An 18,346-nucleotide genomic window follows, 5' to 3' on the forward strand; every position below is an offset into this window, starting at 1 on the left:
AACATTAGTAAGCACAAGTAAATTATGATTTGTTTAGAAATTATGAAATAGATTTCAACAAATTGTAAATTTATTCAATTGTTTCTACCACATATGAATGCAAATAAATGCATCTATTATTGAGAACATATAATCTAGTTCGACACTGGAATCTGAACTTTTAAACAAAGATCTTTGTAACTATTTAGCAATGAATAAAACAGGAAAAGTGCTGATTGAGAAGCTTAAAATATTTCACAACAAACTATAGATTTTTATATCCTGCTTTAATCTATCATGACTCGATATAACCACATGCTGAAGCTACGTGAAACCATAGAAACTGCTTGTTTCTTGTCACACTTGTATTAATATTGACACATCGATAGAACAAAATGCCTAAGATTCCTCTAACTTCTCCTTGATAGTTCAAACTATGTTGAACATAGTTTTCCAGTTTAACCATACTGATTAAGATGTGTCAGTAAAATGAATCACATGAACCGTAAGATTCTAAAGTATATTCTTAAAATGTAGAATGTATATTCCTAAAAAACTGATAACAGAATAATAAATATATTAAAACCTTTTACTTATACATTTTATAACGGTTTTATAAACAATTGTTATGAAAATTTTCAAAAATAAAGGGGGAAGAAAAATCATGACCAATCCGAGTACAATTACTTTTTGGAAAGTACAAAAATAAAAATGTGTGAATAATTATTCGAAATTGTCACACAGTTTTTGAAAATGCTGTCTTGAACGTGAAATAGCAAACGATAAACGGACATTGCATTTGCCTGACAATCGACCATTAATTGCTTCCTTTTGTCCAGTAATAAATTTTCCTTCAGTTCAACGCATTACGCGTGTTTCTACGTGATTGTGTCCAGGAAAAACCAAAGGAAGAAACGCCAAGAATTGATTTAACATATTAAAAGAAGAATACCACGAAATCGAAGAGAATTGTGGAACAACTGAACGTAACGAGCGAGAATACAAAATTGATCGTGGTTGTTAAGATTTGTCAGTGGCTCGTAGATCCTAACCAAATTCGGTTAGGATGTTTGATCTAGCAGCGAGGAACAATTAAATTTGGAAACTTTTAAGAATGTCTAGACGACTGATGTATGCGTCATGGGGGCAGCGAACGTATTAAATTCGTGATCGTCGAAAATATACCAACGATAACGAAGCTGACGATTACGCGGCTAGTTTGTGGTTATCCTGACACTCGTGTCGGCACGATTCTGTTCGTACAAGGACGATTCTTACGAGAACAAACGAAATCACGATGGCAAAACGAAAGAAACAATAAAACTCACCATGTACCAGCTCGCCGCTACCACGCCGCAGTTTTAATGCTTGTCAGAAACATGACCGGTGCCCAAACAAAGAATTCACGTGGAACGGAACGCATACACACACCGACAATCTGTCAAGCGAAGACGTTGGAAACTCACGAGATAGCAGGAAATACCTCACTACGTTAGTAGAGCGTTTATCCCGAAATGTCGCGCGCCCTTCTAACGGTTCGTACTGTAAAATCGAGCGACACTTTCGACGTCTCAACGGCCACGATTTATTCGGTGAACAACGAAAATTCCCGGCCGGAGTTCGACGTCCTGGCAGCGTTAACGCGTTAACTTGGCCGGCAGAGAATACCTGTTGACTCATTTTAAAAAAACAAAATGGCGATCTCGCAGGCTGTCTCCCGCATGTTGTTTTGCTTTTACACGGACAACGTTTGCTTCTCTTAAACACACGGTGATAATTATTACACGATCCTGAAGGAAACGTCACCGACCGATGTACATATGTTATCGAGTAAATAAATTACGGACGTGCTGTGATCGTTAAAATGGTCGAATCAATATAACCTAAGCGCTCTCGTTGCAAGACCAAATTACGTATACTGTTTGATGTTCTAACGCACAAACACGACTGCCGAATAGTAACAATGCGTTTATGGAGTCCTTAATGTTATCTGCTCGCCACTTTATCTCTACATATCCTGTTCTCCACCAACCACTATTTCGGTACAGTGGTTCAAACCTAACCTAATCCTGTTGTTTGCCTGCCACTCTTGTTGTGAGATATTTTCTGATATCTGCCTGTCACTTTATCGTTACTCAAAAATATTCCTATTGAAGTTTAACTCTGAAATATGTACACGGTGTGGTGGGCAGGTATCTCAGATAACAGAAAAGGTTGGGTTACGTTGGCTTAGGTTAGGTTTGAGATCCAAAATAGTGGCAGGTAACTAAACGGGAAGATCCTTGCTATGGTTTCATGGTTGTTGATAGCCCAATGCCTTCTCATTCCGTTTTCAATCAATTTCGAAATTCTTTAAACTGTATATATATATGTACACATACATATATGGCACGAGCGTATAAACAATGGATTGTCCAAAACAATCCGATCAACTGAGAACAAAAGATAACATAAATAGCAGATAACAGGCAAGAGCAGTATTAAATGTTTATATTTTCAATAACCATTTGTATCCGAGTACTTGAATATTCATTCGATTTAGACTCGAGCACGCATTTTCGAATAAGCGGAGCGCAGATTCCTAACGGGCAGAAAAAGTGGCGGATGAGCGCGAAAGTACGCGTCTGCGCGGTATGCACAATTCAGCGCTTTGATCAGTTTGACAACGAGACCAGCATTGCCAGCGTTGTCGAACAACCAACATAACCTGCTGCATGCTCGGTCAGTAGCAGTAGTGCGTATTACGCCCCGAGTGACATTGTTCTTTGTGTTTCCGAATATTAGATATGGCTGCATCCGAGGCGATACAAGTTAGTTCGTTACCGTTGCCACCGGTACAATATATTAATCTGTACACGGACGAAAATGTTCGTCGAGGGAGAACACCACGGCCGCCGCCACCGATACACGACACTTACTCTATGTTTGGGAACGTATTTAATGCAGACGACACAATTATTCGACCTCTCGAAGCCCAAGGCATCAAAAGATTATATCCCCAACACTTTGATCGTCGACGAGAATTAAAGAAACTTAATCACTCGTTGCTCGTCAATTTCCTGGACCTAATAGATCTTCTTGTGCAATGTCCTGAAAGTCCGAGACGTGCCGAGAAAGTGAGTACTTGATTGCCACAAGTGTCTGCAAGAACAATTCTGAATGTTTGTTTTTTTTTTTTTTTTTTATTTGTTATTCATAGGTAGAAGATCTTAGTCTTCTCTTCATTCATATTCACCATTTGCTAAACGAATTCAGACCTCATCAAGCTAGAGAAACATTAAGAGTCATGATGGAGCTACAGCGCAGACAACGCATTGAAACTGCGCTGAGGTTTCAGAAGCATTTAGAAAAGGTATAGTACTAATAATCTTCTACATACATTTCAAGCAAAAGAATCACGACTATGTTTTTAAATTTCATTTCAGGTTCAAGAAATCTTACAACACGCGTTACAAATGTTACCAGACACATCGGAATTGGATTCCAAGCTAGCAATAAACACAGATGCTATGGAATCGATTGATAACTTAGGATCTGAACAACAAACATCAGATCCGTGCAGTCCAAGTGATCGTATTATGTGCAAAGTAATCGATGATATGATTTCATCAAATGGATTATTTTAAACCATCGATAGAGATACATTTTCTATGTTATCTTGTAAAAAAGGACTCTGTAATTATAAATGTAAGATACACTGTAATGATAATAGTTCTACAAATACTGCTAGTTTTATTTATTAAACGATACAAAGTAAAATCATTTTTGTAATTTTCAAGATTTCAATATTACGCGGACAGAAGAAACACGATATATTTCTGGTAAATAATCTTTATTCGATTAGCTATATTTGTAATGAATCTAATAAAATAATGTTTACATATTCCAAACGATATAGTAATTGACAATATTATTTTTCAAAAGTTTCAGTACATTAATATACACGAGCATGCTTTCATATTGCTCTATAATCGACAAATAAAGGTTACAAATTATCTGTGTTTAAATACCGGCTTGCAACATGTACAAATTAGTAATTAGTAATTATGCTCACAAACTGAAAAATTACTTGTACGTAAAATTATTCTCATATTATCGGGCATGAAAAAAATACAACGTGTATTATGCAATAGTGAGATATTTATTAAGTTAAATGATAATATATTTATGAATTATTATTGTTACAAAATTTTTGTTTGATGGTGAATAGGAAAAGGACACTAGCGTTCGTCCGTGCCAATCGACCGTCGCGTACGTTTTACTATGATGTCGCGGATTCGTTAATGTCGATCACAGGATCCTGAAGGCTTCATGTTCCGTCTTAAAAGGTGAACATGGAACAATCAACTGATTGTACTAAATTATCAAATGATCTAACGGCTACCACAAAGTTTTTCCACGCCTCGAGATAGATGAAATGGAGATCACCGTAAACACGGCCATTACCGTAATTACACAGTTCTTTGTAGTCGAGGTAATGGATCCAGAGTATCATAGCGATGACAACACGATTGCACTGCAGATTCGGTAGCCTCGACTAGAGTACCCTTAAAGCGAAGACATGGTTTCTCTAATCAAGAAGACGCAAGATTCAAATTGTACTACTGTTTACTTGTTAGCTAGCACTAACAGATAAGATCAATCGTTCAACTAACACAATGAAGATCACTTACGTTGGAAGAAGAAAGCGTTCGCGTGACATAATATAATACTCATGGTGTTGCAAGAAAAGTTGTTGTACACGTTACTATAGAACATAAGAGCAGGACTTATTGAAAGGGAGCGAGGACGAGAGAAGTTGCAAATGCAATGCAATGAATTTCGAAAACTATGTACTAGCGACAGAAAGGTAAAATAACAAAGACAAAAATGTGTCAAGATGCGGAAGATGTTACAACAAACAGTGCCACAATTTTTAAGTTTCATACATACGGAGGAACGATAACGTTAAATAAAATAATGTTTCAATTGTAGAATGAAATTTCATCAGCAATTCGAATTATAATGAAAATTTTGTGAAGAAATTTTCTTTTGGAGGAGAAAGAGCACAGAGACTCCCTGAAGTTATAAAAATATTTTTCACATCTTGTATAAAGAGAAAGAGAAATTTGATCGAAGATGCTGATTGAGAACACTGTGTCCAAGACTTGATTAGGGAAGCAGGTCAGTCTAATAATAAGAAGAAACTATTATAACACGCTTGCATACTATGTAAATATATGTATAAAGTAAACAGTAAACTAGAAATCAAGAGCGGTATTTAAATTTGAACCCTAAGAGGTGACTAAAAAAACCGTGTTTTCGATACTACACTGCTTTAGTCGGTGACACTAAACCTACAGAAAAAAACTATGCTACTGTCATTACAGTATTTTAGACTTACTGCTTCGATTACGAGGAAACCGCGTACTTATTGTTACAGTACTTCAAAACGTGGTACATTTTTTTAATCATTCGCTGGCCACCACTAAAGGAAAAATATGGATCCGTGGAACTTTGATCTTCACCAACAAATCTGCGACACCATAGTAAATCTACACAACGGTCAACCGGCACGGACGAACGCTTTCTTTACGTTACGTTTATGAACGAAAAAAAGTATATTTTCTTCGTCGGTTCCCTTAAAAGCACTCTTTGTAAATAATCACTTTTACAATCATCGTTTGTATGTATGTACATTTTACAATGGTTTTACCTGGTACAGTCTTTCTTGCTATTGCAGCTGTTGCCATTTTGTGCTTACAACGTAGCCAGTTGGATGGTTAGTAAAAGTTCTTTCTCCATGCACCGCGACCTCTAGGCCTGTAACCACCACGACCGCCTGACCTATTTCCTCTAAATCTACCTCGACCTGTAACAGAAATGAAAATCACGTTCTAAGCACACCAAGCAACGTTTCATTTAATGTTAATCGATTCTTTTAAATACCATAATTTGATGATATGTTTGAACTGTATTTGCCACTAGGTGGAGTATAGATTTCTCTCTTACTTTTGTCTTCTTTACTACGCTTATTCGAATTACTGTCGTTGCCGAACGTAATCGGAGTATGTCTCTTCTGGACAGACGAGTTTTTCTCATTCTAGTGCGATAATATGATGAATTAAATATAACGATGAAATAACGTATACTCAATAGATTGAAAATGAAATTTGTTGATACCTTTTTGTCGGTGACTGACGTTTTCCAAGAGAGATGTATAACACTCTTAAAGCTAGGTGGCGAATGAAATAGATCTTTTATTAAGGTATTAATGTTATTGGTTGTTTTTAACGCGATAACTTTCAATTGATTCTCCTCCGATTTCAATTCCTCCTCTGATTTTCCGCTAATCGCTTCCCTTAATTTCTTTATGTAACCTTGAATACCACGTGCAAAGTATTGTAGCCTTAGTCTGAACTCTTTGAGCTGTTCCGGATCTTTCATTAAAAATTCGGGCGTTTGTTTGCATAATTTATGAAAGGCGTACATGAGACACTCAACATGACTGAATTGCAATTTTGGTACCTCCGTTATTTCAGTGGCTGGTGGAAGTGGCATATACGTCTAAAAATAATAGATTATAATTACTGCCCGCCACGAAAGAAATTCAAACGTGTATTTCCAAAAAACAGTTGTGACTCACTATAAGCGTATTATAAAGTTGTTGCACTTTTTCTTCTGGTTTATCAATTGTGCCACAAAATACAGCTAACTCGGCAAGGAGCTTCAATAATTCCAATTGAACATCTCTGCCGTCTGGCGCAGTGATCAAAGAGAGATGCGGTAAAACTTGTACACAGATGTAAGAGACGAAACGCGATGAATCTATTTGAGACTATAGCAAGAAAGGAAATGCATTATATGTCTAAAAAGAAATGAGTTTTCTGTTAGAAGATGTGCACCAATGATACTCACACTAAAAAATGGAAGTGCGTGTTTAATACATTGTACAAGCCTGTTCCATTGTTCAACATTAGTATGCTTAAATGGTTCAGATAATTCAGCTTGTTCGACCGTAATGTCTACTAATTCTTGTTGCCCGTTTACTGTCGAACCTAGTCTAGTCCAGGCAAGAATTTCCATAATACTATGAAACTCGTCAGCAGTCACATCCTGTAGAGAAAATAATTCAATAAGTATACATAGATGAAGGAGAAACAATGAAACACTCTTATACAAATTGCATATAATTCTGTTAATCCTACTTGCAATACTTTCTTGCATTCTGAAATTAATAAGTCTTCTGGTTCCTTGGTAATAACATCATGACCTATTGCTTTTAGTTTTGTTGCTAAAAATTTTATGCAACGCTCGCGTGTCCCATCATCGCCACTGATAATTTGATTGAAAAATCCATTTATCGTACCTAAAAACATATTATAATATTGATTATTTGTATACATATATATATATATATATATAAATTCAATGAATATGTATAGTAAATATTATGATTATTAATCTACTGACTAGTAGAGACATAATACTTTTGTTTACCTTTTGGATCTGACTTCATAAGTGACATAACACTATTATGAACTACTGCTAATTCAGATGGATCCTGAGCTTGGAGCAATTGAGCTAAAATGTCTGAAATTCTTGCCGTATGCTCTTTGTTATCCTTGCATAATGCAGGGAGGTCTTTAATAGCTTGTTTTCTAATCTGTAAGCAAATTGTATATGTTTTCATTATACGTATACATATACATTGGGTATAACATCTATGTTGTGCTCATATACATCATACAAAATTCTACAAATAAACTATGACAATTGCATTGCACAGAAACAAACCAATGAAACTTACGGCCATGTCTTCATCTTCGCAGAGATCTAAATGAGCATCTATAGCTTGATCAGCCAATTTTGGAAAATATTTAAAGAACCTTGCTATGAATTGTGATGCTAATCGCTTCTCCTTAGGCGAACCTTTCACTGCTGTAAGAATTTCCAGGTATTCCTTTTCATGCTACAATAAACAAAACCAAACTTCGGATCAGTATAAAAACACATATGTACACAATTTACCACTTTCTCTATCATTATCACAATTTATACATTTAAGATATCAAAGCAAGTATAAACAATAAACTTAGCGCTACATGTCGATGACCTTGAGACTAGTTGAAATTTCAGAAATATAATAAACAAAACATTTAATTTGTCTATGCGAATATATATCGCGCCTCCAACGAACTAAACGTGGTTAATGCGTATAACCATGTTTGTACATTACCTCTGCCAATTTATCTTTGGCGTCAGCAAGAATGCCAAAATTTTTGTACAACTTTTCGATACTGTCCGTACTCATGTTCAACTTTTTATGTAATCTCGACACTCAAAGGCACAAGACACATAAATACGATCTTGCACTTAAAAATCCGAAATCTAGCCGGCTATGCACCACGCCAAGGAACAACAAAGATGGCGGCGATCCCATATGTATATGTACGTACATATACGCCAGTGACTATGCGCTTAAAGACAATTGAATTGAAACCGTTCGTCCCGTGGCGCTCAAGTCGGCGCAATAGACGATATTGGTTCCTCCTTTTCAAATACAGGATGCGAATTATTAGTATTGCATGAACAATACGTATTGAAAATTCGAACAGTGTAAAAATCACGGAAATTATTACATATAATGCAGTACGTACGTACAGGCTATCCCATTTGGAATTTTATACTCAACTACATTTCAAACTACATGGAGTAGGATATCTTACGATCTTGATTTTTCAAATCTAGGTATTTCTTAATAACATATAATCCTGTAGATGATTGTATGAGAGACTTTAAATGAGACACTCTGTATCATAACTAGTTTGTATGAACACATATATCATTATGTAAATGATGTTTATAAATGCAATATAAGTTTTAATTATGTAAAAATTTCGTGGTTTCAATAAACTCTTCACGTATATGTATGTATAACTTTTACAAAAATATGATGAAAATATTTTTCAGATTTACAATTTTTCCGTAAGTTCAGGCACAGCCTTAAATAAATCAGCAACAAGACCGTAATCAGTTACTTGGAAGATCGGTGCCTCCGGGTCTTTGTTAATTGCGACAATCGTTTTTGAGTCTTTCATGCCAGCAAGATGTTGAATTGCTCCAGATATACCCACGGCAATGTACAAATCCTAAAAAATGTATATTACAATGTAAAGCATTTTGAAGAGGTAGAAACACGAAAGCAAATTTATTTACAGGGGCAACAATTTTTCCAGTTTGTCCAACTTGCAGATCATTGGGCACAAAGCCAGCATCAACTGCAGCTCGAGATGCGCCAACAGCTGCATTAAGCTTATCAGCTAGCGCATATAATAATTTGAAATTATCTCCAGACTTCATTCCCCTTCCTCCCGAAACAACAACTTTTGCAGATGTTAATTCTGGTCTGTCAGATTTGATCAATTCCTGTTTAATGAACTCTGTTAGGCTTGTTTTATAATCACCAGTCGATACAGAATCGCATTTAGCACCGCCTCCCTCCAAAGATGATGGTTCAAACGATGTACCTCTCACAGATACTACTTTCACATTGTCTTTGCTTTTTAATGTTTGAATTGCGTTGCCTGCATAAATAGTACGTACAAATGTATCTGATGCTTTGATACCAATAATATCACTTATTGGGGACACATCTAGTTTAGCTGCAACCTTAAAAAAACAACTTAATGTTATTGTACAAATCCAATACATATTTTTAGATAAGATATTTAAATAAATGTATTTACTCTTGGCAGTAATGCTTTACCAAAAGCTGTTGCTCCAGCCATGATATGAGTAAATTTGTGTTCATTTTGGGTTGCAATAATAAGAGGAGTCAATGACTCAGGAAGAAACCCTTTAAACGATTCATTTTCTGCAACCAGAACTTTGGAAACTCCATTTGCTTTGCTAACAGCTTGCACAACTGCATCACATTTTGTGCCAGCAACCAATACAGTTATGTCACCGCCAATCTTTTTTGCAGCACTTAGTGTATTGCAAGTAACAGGTGACAAAACCTCATTGTTATGCTCCGCGATGACCAATGTGGACTCATAACGTGTCAGATTACCAAACTATAAATTGTAATTGATTGAATTAAGCTTTACTTTCATCTCTCTCCTTGTAGAAATAAAACGAGAGATTTACTTTGTGTAATGTTAGTATTTTTTTAACAAATGTTTATTTGTCACATCAACAGGAATTAGTATGATTAAGACAATGAGATGGTTAACAATATAATACGTCCAAATATTTTAGAATAGAGTATGTTCTAAATGTCAAGTAGATTGGTTAGTACATAAAACAGATGAAGATCCAGAAAGATCGAAATATTCGATACTCACATTATTACTAATACGCAACGTTTTTAAGCACGTAGCAAACATTTTGTAAAATTATAACTTCGGAAGACTATGTCTTAATCAGTTCTTAAATAACTGAATAAAATGTATCGTTATCTACGGTCCAAAGTCCTTATATTACTTTATAGAAGTGTAATATTTGATCTGGGATATATGATACTACATGTGACGAAATATGTATATACATATCATAAAAAGAGATGCATAATTTTTTTTAAGTAAATATATTTTCATATTACATTATAAGAATTCATATCCATGATACACATAAACATTAAACTTCCCACAATGTATGTATGCACGCGCAAAACATTGTACAATATTTGAAATGTGAGTATTTTATAAAAGCCGTCTTTTAAATAATGCGAACGCAAAAATCGATACAAGAAAAATGACAATATGGTATATAATTATTTCATGACTAACACGACGTGATTTTTAATAAAACTTTCTTAAATACATTTACAAAATAATTAGGGAATTTATAAATTTAGTAATTTTATTTTTGTTAATGCGTTCTAGTGACATTTCTATACAGGAATTTCCTGTCAGGAAACAACGCCTAGTAAGTTAGTCGTTCACTTTGCGAATTGCAACTCGAGCAAGATGGTAATGTTTAGGTTATAATACAAAATCTGACAATGTCTTTAACATCCTAGCTATTATAACAAAATGATCTTCAGGAAATTAGTTATAAAGTACTCATAAATCTTATTAACTGTTTCAGTCTGCTCACAAAACGTTTATTATTAAGCGAAAGCTTGCTAAAAAGTTGAAGCAGAACAGGCCAATTCCACAATGGGTTAGAATGCGTACTGGCAACACAATTCGGTAAGAAACGAGACATTTTTTACAACTATTTTTACTTCTTAATTAGTTGAATTCATTAATATACTGTATTTCAGTTCCATGAGTTTTCTAGTCAGATAAGATATCCTTAATCGTATCATAGTAATTGGGGAAATAGAATACAACTAACGACATGTTTTCTTCGTTGCAGCTACAATGCTAAGAGGCGTCACTGGAGGAGAACTAAGCTGAAGCTGTAAATTAATTCTAATTTGTTTGCTTTGAACTTCTTACCATGTTTTAATCGTACGTTCTCAAATAAATTCAAGATACACGTGTGACCGAGTTTTTTTATTCTAACCATTCACAAATTCAATGTTTTATTATAATAAAACATTGTAGCATTACAATGAATTATACACTTTACGTTGTTTCATCTGTTGCATCCATTCGTCCAACAATTCCTCACCACTTGGAGGGTTTTTTAGATAATAATCTTTTGGTGGTTTTCCTTCTTCTAACCGTACAAAGTAATGACAATATTTATAACGTACTTCCCCCGCACGTCCTCTGGCATGTCGACGCACGCCTTTCACAACTACACCTTTTGTTGAAAAAGACTCTGCTACAAAAGAAAAGTATTCAAGTTAAGTATTTTGCCAAATATAACTGTTTAAATCCCAATAGTAGTTTATATACTTACCAACCCATAAATTGGACTTAAACTCAATGTTATGTTCTTCTACAGCCATACGTTGTGCTTCTAGTAATGTTTCTCTTATAATAACTCCACCCTTCTGTGGTATAAACTTGCACTGTTTTATAGCTTCATCTATAGTCATTCCTCTCACGAAACAAGCCGCATACCACATTTTTAATGGGCTGTATTTTAAATTTGCTTTCATGTGGCATACATACTGTAAACACACATGGGCGCAATCAACATAAATCTGTACTGTGTAAGTAAAATATAACATTACTTAAAGAAAACTTACACCAGGCCTTCTTTCTTCACCTGGCTTTTGTGGGGGAAAAATGATCTTATTATAGTCTATGAATTTCTTAGGTGTTTTAACTCCTTGGTATAATATAGGAGAAAATCCATGTATATTATGAGATGAAATGGCAATCAATGGTTTCTGCGCATTGGATAAACAATTTGAAATATTTACACCAGACAACTGATGCGATATCAATCGTATTCCCTGTCTTGTACATTGCATCTTCTATGAAAAACATAAATTAATATAATTTGTTAATTACTTAAGTTATTTCAAATTATATAACCTTTATACCACACTAACAAGAAACGGTTCTATGCGATATTTATCATACGTAATATTGAACAATCATACTTACATCTTTATTGATTTTTTTCACGAATGTTCAATAATAATAAGTTGAATAATTAATCGTTATAAAGAACAGAGAAGGCTACAAAGACCGACTTATTTGTGCATTGTAGCAAAGAAATACACGATCGAAACTCGAAACAATTCAAATTTATTGTTTGTATATGTGGACACGTGATTTAATTTGTTTATTGAAATATATTTTACTATTTACATGCGAGCGTTGGTGGCGCCCCATTCTGGAGAAAAGCCGAAGCATCGTTCGGGATTCGTACAGCGCCAATTAGGCCTGTGGCAAGGCGCTCAAACTGTTGGCCAAACAGTTTTGGCTAGCAGTTTGAGCGTTCTGCCACAAGGCTAATTGCTGATCTTTATATAATGCAGGATCACCTAACTGAGCATTAATTATTGAAAAATTAGGGCATAATAAGAGAAATCAAAAGCTCAGAATTGTTCAGTAGAATTTACTGTGTCGATGTTATATAAAAAAACAGACAACAACATTGTGAAATACAATTAATTGCTTTTTGAAGTTTAATTAGCTATTATGTTAAATACAATATGTACACGTATTGTAACGTTACTATATGTATATGTACTTCTTTCACACTTCTCCACACGATATCGATTTAGTAGTTTGTTCTAAATAATTCTGTGGCCGGAGAAAGAAATAATAAAATCAATAATCTATCAGAATTGATTAATGTTGTACATATACATACGTATATTGTATGCACATGTAATTTAAAATGGACGTGTTAAATACTAATCATACATATTATATTTGATGCTATGTTCACAATGCACAAACTTGCGTGTATTGTTCGTCCGTGGAAGCATGCTCTACACTGCAGTACGTTCATGACGTAACTTATTAAATTGCTATGGCGGAGAATTAAGAGTTGAGTGATTGAATTTATTTACTATTCTGCCCCGTCATTCTGTTGGGATAAAGTTTCGTTCGGCCTCCAGTAACAAACCATGGAGAGCAACAAAGTCGAAGCGGAACGATGCATGGAACTCGTAGAACGATACCTTCGCGAAAAGAAATACGAGGAGGCCGAAAAGTTTGTACGTAAAGCACAAAAACTTTATCCAATGAAGAAGGCAGAAGGTAAGCGATCCGAAAGTCCACGTCAGTGTTCTATACGTGACTAGTTAGTCGTTTTTTGTTTGTTCTTTGTTCGATTTACGCAGGATCATTGATCCTCCAAGCTGCGATCGCTGTAAAATGTAATCTGTCGATTTACATACGATTGGTAGTACTTGGGGCTAATCAGGTGTGCCGTTCACTTTCGAGGAAATAATTTTCACATGCATAATAACATTTTTTTTTGTAATAACATACACCTTCTATTCGCATAGACGTGAAATTTCCTTACAAACGTCGTCGAACTTTTTACGAAAAAACATGAATCCGTACGAAAATTTAGAAAAAACAAAATTACACGATATCGTGTGAAATAGTGGAACACCTTGACGTAACTAACTTGTATTCACAGATGTGTTAGCAAAAGTGATATTGCTTACAAAACAAAATCAAAAGTCTGAGTCCGAACCTACTGTTAGAAAACGTCAAACCGCACCTAAAGAAGCTATGTATACTCAAACTTCCACCGAGTATACAAAGGATCAACTTGAACAAGTTAAAAGGTATAAGACATAATCAAGCTCTACCAAATATTCGAGCCATACACTTGAAAGTCAATGGAGAATGTGAACTTATACATGACTTTAAGTACCTGCTTATTATGTAAATAAAAGTATATAAAACATTTGACTGTATGTATTTTAGAAGATTCTGATAAGAAAATATAAACAAGGTTCTGTGTTTATATGTATTTGGAGTAAAAAGTTTCAAGCAATAGGTATATTATTTTTGAAAAATAGGAATGTCATGATAATCTCAATTTATTTAATTGCAGGATTAAGAAATGCAAGGATTATTATGAAGTTTTGGGTGTAACTAAAGATGCTACTGATAGCGATATAAAAAAATCATACAAAAAGCTAGCACTTCGGTTACACCCAGACAAAAATAAAGCTCCAGGTGCTGCAGAAGCTTTTAAAGGTGAGTGCTGAGCATTGTACTACATTTACAATCATATTTGAAAGTACAAATTTATGAGTATGCATACTACATATTTGTTTGTAGCTATTGGAAATGCTGTTGCTATCCTCACTGATGTTGAAAAGAGGAAGCAATACGATATGTATGGTCCTGAAGAGGAAATAAGCCATAATGTTCCAGGTCGTCAAAATCATGCACATTATAACTATACAAGAGGATTTGAAAGTACTATTATAATACATATAATTGAAATTTTCTTTAGACTATTAGTGGATATTATTGTTAACAAACTCTGTGTTAATCAAACCTTTTAATAAATTTTCGTAGCTGATATCACTGCAGAAGAATTGTTCAGTATGTTCTTTGGTGGAGGGTTTCAACAACAAGAATTTTATATGAGACGTTCCGGCGGACGATGGGTAAGACAAGATGTGCAAGCTCAACCCACTCATTCTCAGGTATAGAAATGAAGATTCATATGTTGTATATACGTGTTAAATACATTAAGTACTGTATAAAACGGTTAATAATGTTTAAAAAAAACCTTGTATTTCCAGCAAGCAAATGGATATACCACATTCCTTCAGATGTTGCCTGTACTGTTATTAATATTATTAACTATGATGAGCAGTTTCTTTATATCAGATCCTGTATATAGCTTGCATTCTAACGCGTAAGTGTCTCCATACACCAAAGTATTTATGACGAATAATGGCAAATAAATTAGTTTTAATTAATACTTTCATGGAATGTTTCAATTTTACTGCTTGTACTTTACTTTCTTGGCTGTAACCTCCGGGTATATACTAAACGTTAAAGTTATTGAATGACTTGTGTGAGAGTGATTATATGCGCATTTTAATTTGTGCGCAGAAAATATTCTGTACCGAGAACAACTCAAGGATTAAAGGTGCCATACTATGTCAAAGAAAACTTTCACACTGAATATCAAGGCAGCTTACGTAGGCTAGAAATTTCTGTTGAAGAAGAGTACCTGAATAATTTGAGACACGCCTGTTATAGAGAGAGAAGTTACAGTAAGTATATACGTTTTACCCGGTATTAGTCAACCTTTTGTAAGGAAAACGTAATAATGATATTTATAGTTCCTGGAAAATAATATACCATTAGATATTCGACATAAATGGCTTTTAATGTTTAGGAGAAACGCTATTATGGAAGGCAAGGAACTTCGATGACGATGACTTGCTTACAAGAGCTAAAAATATCGACACGCCCTCCTGTAAGAAAGTACAAGAATTACAAAGAGCATAGCAACCCTACATAATTGAATAGAACTTTGTTGTAGATAGGTGTATATTATATTTACACGTGTGTAGTTATTATTGGATGACTCGAAGAGCATCGCGCATATTATATGAGACTATACATTGTCTTTCTTCGCATCCAAATTTGTGAACGATGAGAGTCTTGGTCCCCCATCAAATTTTTATACGGACCACTTCAAATGTTTGTCCTATACTCAGAATTGTAAATTATTTCATAATCAATCGATCGCAGTAACGTATGCGGCGGATCTGAGCAAGAAATATGAATTATTAATATTATATTTTACCGAATGTAGGCGTGACTTCAAGCTACAATCAGATTGAAAGACGCTATGATAATATGGAAACGAACAGAATTTATTTACTCATAATATTATCAGCGTTTACGTTCCGTTATCATTATACAAGAAAAAAGCAGTCGAATTGCTGATAATCGAATGGTCAAACGCTGGTACAATTTAAATGTTAATTCAAATCTTACCGTGTTATTTATGCCACTATTTAGAATGATGCGATTGCAAATTGAAATGTTGATAATGGCGCGATGATTTTGTGACACTGAAACCTCTTAAATATAGAATGTAGGTAATGAGGAAAGTATATGAATCGTTGAGCTTTAACACGTTGAGCGTAACGGAAAAATTCAATTAAATATCACTCGTGCACCACGCAGTCTCGTTTTTTTCTTCTTCTTTACAACTACAATATATCGTTATACTGTGCAAGTTCTCGATGATTTCCGAAAGTATCCTCTCGCAAATTAGTACATGCGGCGCTCAGCGCGTTAATTTGAGTCTCGCCAGAACAAGATTATGAATTGTATGAGAAATATATGCTAAGGTGAATAACATTGAGCCGAAAAGAATGAGTTGATTGCATGGACATTTTTTCTTACGCATAATTTTAATGCTAAACGATGGGATGCACTTTTTAACAGCTAAGTTGATTAAAAGAACACGCTTGAACTTAAATTAGATTCGTTTTGTCGTGTAGAAAAGCGTACAGTGAACAGTATTAATGTTCAAGCTTATTACCATATATAAATTCTCTTATCACCTACACTCGGTTTGATTTATCATCCGAAACTCCGTTACATTCCTTCCACGATTGCAAATGTAATATACGACGAAAAAGAGAAGAAAATAGTTCGGCGGTTCATCATGCAGGCGTATACATAGAATAGCACCATTACTGCATTAACGAAGCTACAGAAAAAGAATTTTATAGAAACATTTAATTGCGCCAAATTTGTAATAAGTGACCTTTGTCCAATCTTTCGTGGAAAAGCATGTAAGAAAGGAGATTTTATACGTTGTCAGCTGACTACATTATTACTTACAAATTACAATGTCATAGGCGGATAATATAAATCGGACGACCAATATACTCGATCTGATGGATAATATTTTATCTGTGATATAGTTCACGGTTCCCATCATTATTATTTTAAAAAAGTTTACATGGTGGCTAATGCATAATAAAATAGATTCCGAATGTATTTCTAGATTCAAACTGCACATATCAAGTTTCTTTCGTGTACATGATTCGGCTAACTTATTATATAACATTAAATGACACTTCCTTTCCTAGACTTATTATCTGTATATTGTATATGATAATTTGATTAGCATCGAAATAAAGGTATTTAAAAAATATAAATTAATTTCATTGCATACAAACGAAATAAGTTCAGAATTAAATTATTGGCTGAGTTCAGAACTAATGAAACAGTAATGTTCATATGTATGTATAATATGATTTAACGAAAATAAGTTTTTTAGTTACTTATATGCGAAATTTATGTCTGCTTAACGATCGTATAGACAATTTAAATTGCCCAATCCGTCTAATTACTCTCGGTATTTGAATGTTAAACGTCTTTCGATATAAGCACGTTTCAAGAGTTACAGGACCTCAACATCAGACGGTTGTACTTTAGAAAACTGGCGAACACGGTGTTGGTCTCGATCCAAGTCTGGATTTCTGCGATTGTGACAGTCCACAGTCCGAACAATAACTGGAATCAATATGTAGTTAGAATTACATGTATGCAGCCTGGTTTGAGAATTCACTATTTATATGCAAGAAATTGCACAGGGGCACCGAATTTTTTCAGAGGTCACTGAGCATACTTCATTCTTACAAAGGAGCAAAACTCCAGTGCTTTTTAGTATCCAATTCCTCAGGCGCATGCGATCAGGAGGAGGAAAATTTAATTTTACAATATATGTATACACCTTTGTATTTATTATCTTTTATCATGGTACATTGATCCCATCAACTCATTCTTCCAGCTTTAATTTGAATCCTGAAAGACTGAAAACTCTTAAGGAGAATATACGGATGGATTCGGCGAACTAACCATACGTACATTCCCATTTTTGAATGATTTTTGCGTAAACGATTGATAGTAGCGTTACGCGTGGCAAAATTTCAAAGCTCCGTTTGGGGATTTATAAAGTGCCAATTGCTGGAAGAAATTCCACTTCTACACACCTCCAAGACGCAGCTCGACCCGTG

The 18,346-nt window shown here is 34.6% G+C and overlaps 7 protein-coding genes and 1 long non-coding RNA gene across 14 annotated transcripts in view; 3 read left to right on the forward strand and 5 right to left on the reverse strand.

Annotated features, from left to right (window-relative positions):
• Btk29a (tyrosine-protein kinase Btk29A) overlaps positions 1-1,446 on the reverse strand; it is a 140,123-nt gene extending 138,677 nt beyond the window's left edge. Inside the window, exon 1 of the mRNA XM_078194880.1 lies at positions 1,308-1,446. Coding sequence (XP_078051006.1) covers positions 1,308-1,310 — 3 coding nt within the window. The 5' untranslated portion in view covers positions 1,311-1,446. The remainder of the gene's footprint in view (positions 1-1,307) is intronic.
• Med7 (mediator complex subunit 7) lies at positions 1,344-3,872 on the forward strand. Of its 4 annotated transcripts, none has more exons than XR_013495156.1 (5): positions 1,344-1,470; positions 2,764-3,095; positions 3,179-3,331; positions 3,405-3,666; positions 3,759-3,872. XR_013495156.1 is itself a non-coding variant. In XM_078194886.1 (5 exons), exons 2-5 carry the CDS (start codon positions 2,694-2,696, stop codon positions 3,603-3,605), a joined length of 693 nt encoding a protein of 230 aa, XP_078051012.1. In that variant the 5' UTR covers positions 1,712-2,447; positions 2,522-2,693; the 3' UTR covers positions 3,606-3,872. The 4 variants fall into 4 exon arrangements, 3 of the variants coding, with proteins under 3 accessions (XP_078051011.1, XP_078051012.1, XP_078051013.1); XM_078194886.1 differs by lacking the exon at positions 1,344-1,470 and adding exons at positions 1,712-2,447; positions 2,522-2,700 and having other exon boundaries at positions 3,405-3,872; XM_078194885.1 differs by having other exon boundaries at positions 3,405-3,872.
• Positions 3,873-4,101: 229 nt separating this feature from the next.
• On the reverse strand, positions 4,102-8,678 carry Cass (apoptosis inhibitor cassowary). 3 transcript variants are annotated; one of them, XR_013495155.1, is made up of 10 exons: positions 8,198-8,678; positions 7,769-7,930; positions 7,459-7,624; positions 7,167-7,327; positions 6,877-7,074; positions 6,605-6,796; positions 6,142-6,525; positions 5,908-6,061; positions 5,675-5,830; positions 4,102-4,526 (listed from the first exon to the last, which is right to left on the reverse strand). XR_013495155.1 is itself a non-coding variant. In XM_078194883.1 (9 exons), exons 1-9 carry the CDS (start codon positions 8,270-8,272, stop codon positions 5,742-5,744), a joined length of 1,581 nt encoding a protein of 526 aa, XP_078051009.1. In that variant the 5' UTR covers positions 8,273-8,678; the 3' UTR covers positions 4,102-5,741. The 3 variants fall into 3 exon arrangements, 1 of the variants encoding a protein (XP_078051009.1); XR_013495154.1 differs by having other exon boundaries at positions 4,102-5,599; XM_078194883.1 differs by having other exon boundaries at positions 4,102-5,830.
• A 142-nt stretch (positions 8,679-8,820) lies between these two features.
• On the reverse strand, positions 8,821-10,611 carry Wal (electron transfer flavoprotein subunit alpha wal). Its single transcript, XM_078194888.1, has 4 exons — positions 10,308-10,611; positions 9,708-10,037; positions 9,178-9,630; positions 8,821-9,110 (listed from the first exon to the last, which is right to left on the reverse strand). The coding sequence occupies exons 1-4, from the start codon at positions 10,347-10,349 to the stop codon at positions 8,934-8,936; spliced, it is 1,002 nt and encodes a 333-aa protein (XP_078051014.1). The 5' UTR covers positions 10,350-10,611; the 3' UTR covers positions 8,821-8,933.
• A 243-nt stretch (positions 10,612-10,854) lies between these two features.
• Positions 10,855-11,455, forward strand: Rpl39 (ribosomal protein L39). Its single transcript, XM_078194900.1, has 3 exons — positions 10,855-10,934; positions 11,053-11,156; positions 11,326-11,455. Exons 1-3 carry the CDS (start codon positions 10,932-10,934, stop codon positions 11,372-11,374), a joined length of 156 nt encoding a protein of 51 aa, XP_078051026.1. The 5' UTR covers positions 10,855-10,931; the 3' UTR covers positions 11,375-11,455.
• Mrpl22 (mitochondrial ribosomal protein L22) lies at positions 11,444-12,701 on the reverse strand. 2 transcript variants are annotated; one of them, XM_078194895.1, is made up of 4 exons: positions 12,474-12,701; positions 12,110-12,340; positions 11,818-12,031; positions 11,444-11,736 (listed from the first exon to the last, which is right to left on the reverse strand). In XM_078194895.1, exons 2-4 carry the CDS (start codon positions 12,335-12,337, stop codon positions 11,519-11,521), a joined length of 660 nt encoding a protein of 219 aa, XP_078051021.1. In that variant the 5' UTR covers positions 12,338-12,340; positions 12,474-12,701; the 3' UTR covers positions 11,444-11,518. The 2 variants fall into 2 exon arrangements, with proteins under 2 accessions (XP_078051021.1, XP_078051020.1); XM_078194894.1 differs by having other exon boundaries at positions 11,444-11,739.
• A 578-nt stretch (positions 12,702-13,279) lies between these two features.
• Positions 13,280-16,498, forward strand: LOC144476958 (dnaJ homolog subfamily B member 12). The gene is made up of 8 exons (XM_078194307.1): positions 13,280-13,580; positions 13,969-14,119; positions 14,392-14,537; positions 14,622-14,762; positions 14,865-14,995; positions 15,095-15,210; positions 15,411-15,574; positions 15,700-16,498. Exons 1-8 carry the CDS (start codon positions 13,448-13,450, stop codon positions 15,810-15,812), a joined length of 1,095 nt encoding a protein of 364 aa, XP_078050433.1. The 5' UTR covers positions 13,280-13,447; the 3' UTR covers positions 15,813-16,498.
• Positions 15,997-18,201, reverse strand: LOC144476959 (uncharacterized). The gene is made up of 2 exons (XR_013495126.1): positions 18,064-18,201; positions 15,997-17,843 (listed from the first exon to the last, which is right to left on the reverse strand). It is a non-coding gene; the product is annotated as an uncharacterized LOC144476959 (long non-coding RNA).
• Positions 18,202-18,346: the final 145 nt, after the last annotated feature.

Source organism: Augochlora pura, chromosome 11 (assembly GCF_028453695.1).
Source record: "Augochlora pura isolate Apur16 chromosome 11, APUR_v2.2.1, whole genome shotgun sequence".
NCBI classification, from domain to species: domain Eukaryota; kingdom Metazoa; phylum Arthropoda; class Insecta; order Hymenoptera; family Halictidae; genus Augochlora; species Augochlora pura.